The 3,668-nt window shown below is 41.5% G+C and overlaps 1 protein-coding gene across 1 annotated transcript in view; it reads left to right on the plus strand.

Moving 5' to 3' along the window:
- Window positions 1–2,217: 2,217 nt before the first annotated feature.
- Window positions 2,218–3,668, plus strand: part of LOC133976768 (homeobox protein engrailed-1-B-like) — a 3,785-nt gene continuing 2,334 nt past the window's right edge. Inside the window, exon 1 of the mRNA XM_062414967.1 lies at window positions 2,218–2,788. Coding sequence (XP_062270951.1) covers window positions 2,218–2,788 — 571 coding nt within the window. The remainder of the gene's footprint in view (window positions 2,789–3,668) is intronic.

A 3,668-nucleotide genomic window follows, 5' to 3' on the forward strand; every position in this document is an offset into this window, starting at 1 on the left:
CATATTAAGTGCACTGTGATGATTATTATGTCGCCTCACAGCAGATTTTGAACAATTTTAGTAGTAAAATGAATGTAACACTCACAGATTGAAGTGTGTTATTATTATTATTATTATTATTATTATTATTATTATTATGTATCTATATTAATCCTAACATAAACATAAAGAATATATATATTTATCATTAATCTGATCACAAACAGGATTCACAAGAATAAAAACACTGCCCTGAAAAACAAACGATAAGCTCACACTGAGATCTGTACTGTAAGAAACATTAAATTAAAAAACACAGAAACATCAGATCAATAAATGAATATTACAGAATTATAATAATATTAAAACAGTAATATATGTGCTGACAGTTGGATTAGATTATTCTGGGATGTTGTGCACACACACTGCAGATCTGAGGCCTCCAGATTCAACCAAATAAATCAAAAACCTATGTGGATTTATTATCTATGGAGCACGTTACTAACCTGCTATTAGACATTGATACGGGCTTTGTAAGGGCGCGAGGAGAGTGCACGAGCATTCACTGAGTCTAAAAAAACATGACACTAACATGCTCGTGTAGACCACAGCTGGATTGGAGTCATTGGAGAACAGATAATATATACAATAAGAATATAAACTGTGAATCTTTCTGTTTTATAATATGTTTAAAAACTTTAATCAATTATTGTTATAATACAAATAAAATAAAATAAAAGCCTTCAAATGAATTTAGACCAATGAAGTTGTTCCCTCGTGCAGTGTGTGTGCACGTGTGCTGCATTATATTATTCTATCGGCCCCACTTTGGCGCGCACTTTGATGAAGTGTTTGGCGCGCTGACGCTGACAGAGGCTTTAGAGCCGCTTCTTCTTTTTTTTCCCGCCAGCCAGGTGATGAACGTCCGGTTGATCAGGCGGAATAAAGAGTAATTAAAACCTATAAATTATCCTCAGGCAGCTCCTCTCTCTCTCTCAGTGAGATAAGAGCCTCGGCCTGGAAAACAAAACCGGCTCACAATAGTGTCTGTGCCTCAGGAGAAGGAGGGAAACACCGGGGAGGAGGAGGGGGGGTGGGGTGGAGGGGGGGGACCTGGAGGTGTGTGCGCGTGCGTGCGTACGTGTGTGTGTGCGCGTGTGTGTGTGTTAAATTGACGCATATGAAGATGTGGAGGGTGTCTTTTTTTAAAGCTTAGTTGGGATAAAATGTGAAATAGACAGAAGGTGAATGATTAGTGGCGCAGGCCCGTTCCCCCTAACATGACTGCGTGCGCGAGCCTGTGTGTGTGTGTGTGTGTGTGCGTGTGTGTGCATGTGCGTGAGAGAGAGAAAAAGCCACATATTCATTACACACCAGATTAACACTGAGCAGCATCTGAAGGAGTTTCATCAATAAATCTGCAAAAATTCATCCATTGTTTTGGGATCAATGTGTAAAAATTGTTGTTTTGCACGCGCGCTCCCTGTCCACTTAAATATAAACTATCTGGAGGTGTGTGTCTGTCTGTGTGTGTCTGTGTCTGTTGTGTGTCTATGTGTGTGTGTGTGTGTGTGTGTGTATGTGTATGTGTATATATGTATGTCTCTCTCTCTCTCTCTCTCACTCTCTCTGTGTGTGTGTGTGTGTGTGTGTGTGTGTGTGTGTGTGTGTGTGTGTGTGTGTGTGTGTGTGTGTGTGTGTGTAACAGATACACCGTAACGAGGCTGAAGGAGCAGTGATAATCTCTTGTTTGGTTTCTGTGTGAAGCTTCTCGCTGCTCCTCTTGGCTCAGAGACGTCTCACATTATTGGACGTCGTCACCTCGTGTCCAAAAGTGTCCCGGCCGGTGATTGGCCCGCTGCGCTTTGGATGTTATTCATGCGTCTCCGGTTGGTGTGTGAGAGTGTGTAAGAGCGCGCGCGTGTGTGTGTGTGTGTTGATGTGATGTGAGGACTTTGTCATACAGCGGTGTAAAGCTCTCTCTCTCTCTCTTTCTCTCTCTTTCTCTCTGTGTGTGTGAGAGCAGCCAGTCTGCTAGTAAGTCACCGACCATGACGCACCGGAGCTCCTTTACGCAAGCAGGATGTCCACAGTTTGAATTCCAGCAGCTTGAAATATTCCGGAGATAAAATAACAATGTTTTAGTGTTTCCCTTTAGTCATATTTTGGATACAAACACAGACAAGTGGAAGTGGATTGAGAGAATAAAGAAGCCACGTTCTTCATTTTTGTGCAGCGATGGAGGAGCAGCGGGATCTGCACAGCACGGATAGCAGCGAGGGAGAGAGCGTGTCCCCGTCCCCCAGCCTGCCCTCCCCGCCCATACTGCCTCTGCAGGTCGCTCAGCAGGCCCACAGAACCACCAACTTCTTCATTGACAACATTTTACGGCCGGATTTCGGCTGCAAGAAAGACCACGGCTCCCGGGAAAGGGCGCACACCTCCTCCGGCCGGGAGCGCGTCCACTCGGCGGTCAGCAGGCCGAGTCTCCCCGGGACGCCGAGCCAGGACTCCAACTGCAGCAGTGACAGCACTTCTTCCTCCTCCTCTTCCTCCTCTTCTTTGGCGAGTCCCGTAAAGAGTAACGGAGGAGCAGCAGCGTCCACCGGCAGCAGCACCGGCGGCGGGGTGAAAGCCGAGGAGAGGACTGTCGGAGGGGAGAACACCTCCTCTTCCTCCTCCTCCTCTTCCTCCTCCTCCTCGCTGGTGGTGCTGAACGGCTCCACCGGGGCAGCAACACCGGAGAGCCAGCCGCTGCTCTGGCCTGCATGGGTCTACTGCACCCGGTACTCGGACAGGCCTTCATCTGGTAAGGCAAAAGTTTCATGAAGGAGAAAAACAAACAAGCAAGCACGCGCAGCTTCATAACGGAGGAATAAAAACAAACCAGGAGCAGAATTTAACCTACAACTCTACAACCAGAAGTATTCATACATAGTAGAGTGTTCCACTATAATAATAATAATAATAATAATAATAAACAATGACTGAGCCTGAGATAGTTAACAAACCCTGAGGGAAACACAATGTTAATGACACAACTATCCAAACTACATTAAAGCTGTTAATAAAACTATTTTAAAAAATTACACTCATATTTATTTTTAAAGGGATTTGAAGCTTAAAAAGGCTCTAAAATAAAATCACAGCTGCCGTAAACTCACTAATCTTATATTTTTTTATGTCATAAAACTTAAAATAAATTCATCCTGCGTTTATAAAGTGTCATTAAACAAAGAGAGTTTATTTTAAGACAGTAAATCATGTTTTTCTTTTCTTCTAAAATGTTAAAAACCACAAACATTTTTAAAAAACGAGCTTTTTGTTTTAATTAGAAAAATCTTTATAACGTTAAAATTAAAAAATCAGCTGATTTTAAATCCCAATTTAAAAATAATGTATATTGTGTTTGAAAGGAAAAGTGTAAAATGTGTTAGCTTATTATTTTATTTTAAGGATTTGACTCTGGAGGAATAAACAGGATTTATATATAAACACGTTTATTAAACTTCATCTTTAATTAATAACAACAAAACAAATCTAAATAAACAGCTCGTGTGGTTGTTTTTTTTACTTCTCTTTAAATTGTTCTAACATGTTTTTATTTTTAATTATAGAAAAAAAAACACATTTAAAAATAAAAAAACAATCCGCTACAGATATACAGACAGATGATATATAGATGATTA

The sequence above is a fragment of the Scomber scombrus genome, unplaced genomic scaffold, assembly GCF_963691925.1.
Source record: "Scomber scombrus unplaced genomic scaffold, fScoSco1.1 SCAFFOLD_447, whole genome shotgun sequence".
NCBI lineage: Eukaryota > Metazoa > Chordata > Actinopteri > Scombriformes > Scombridae > Scomber > Scomber scombrus.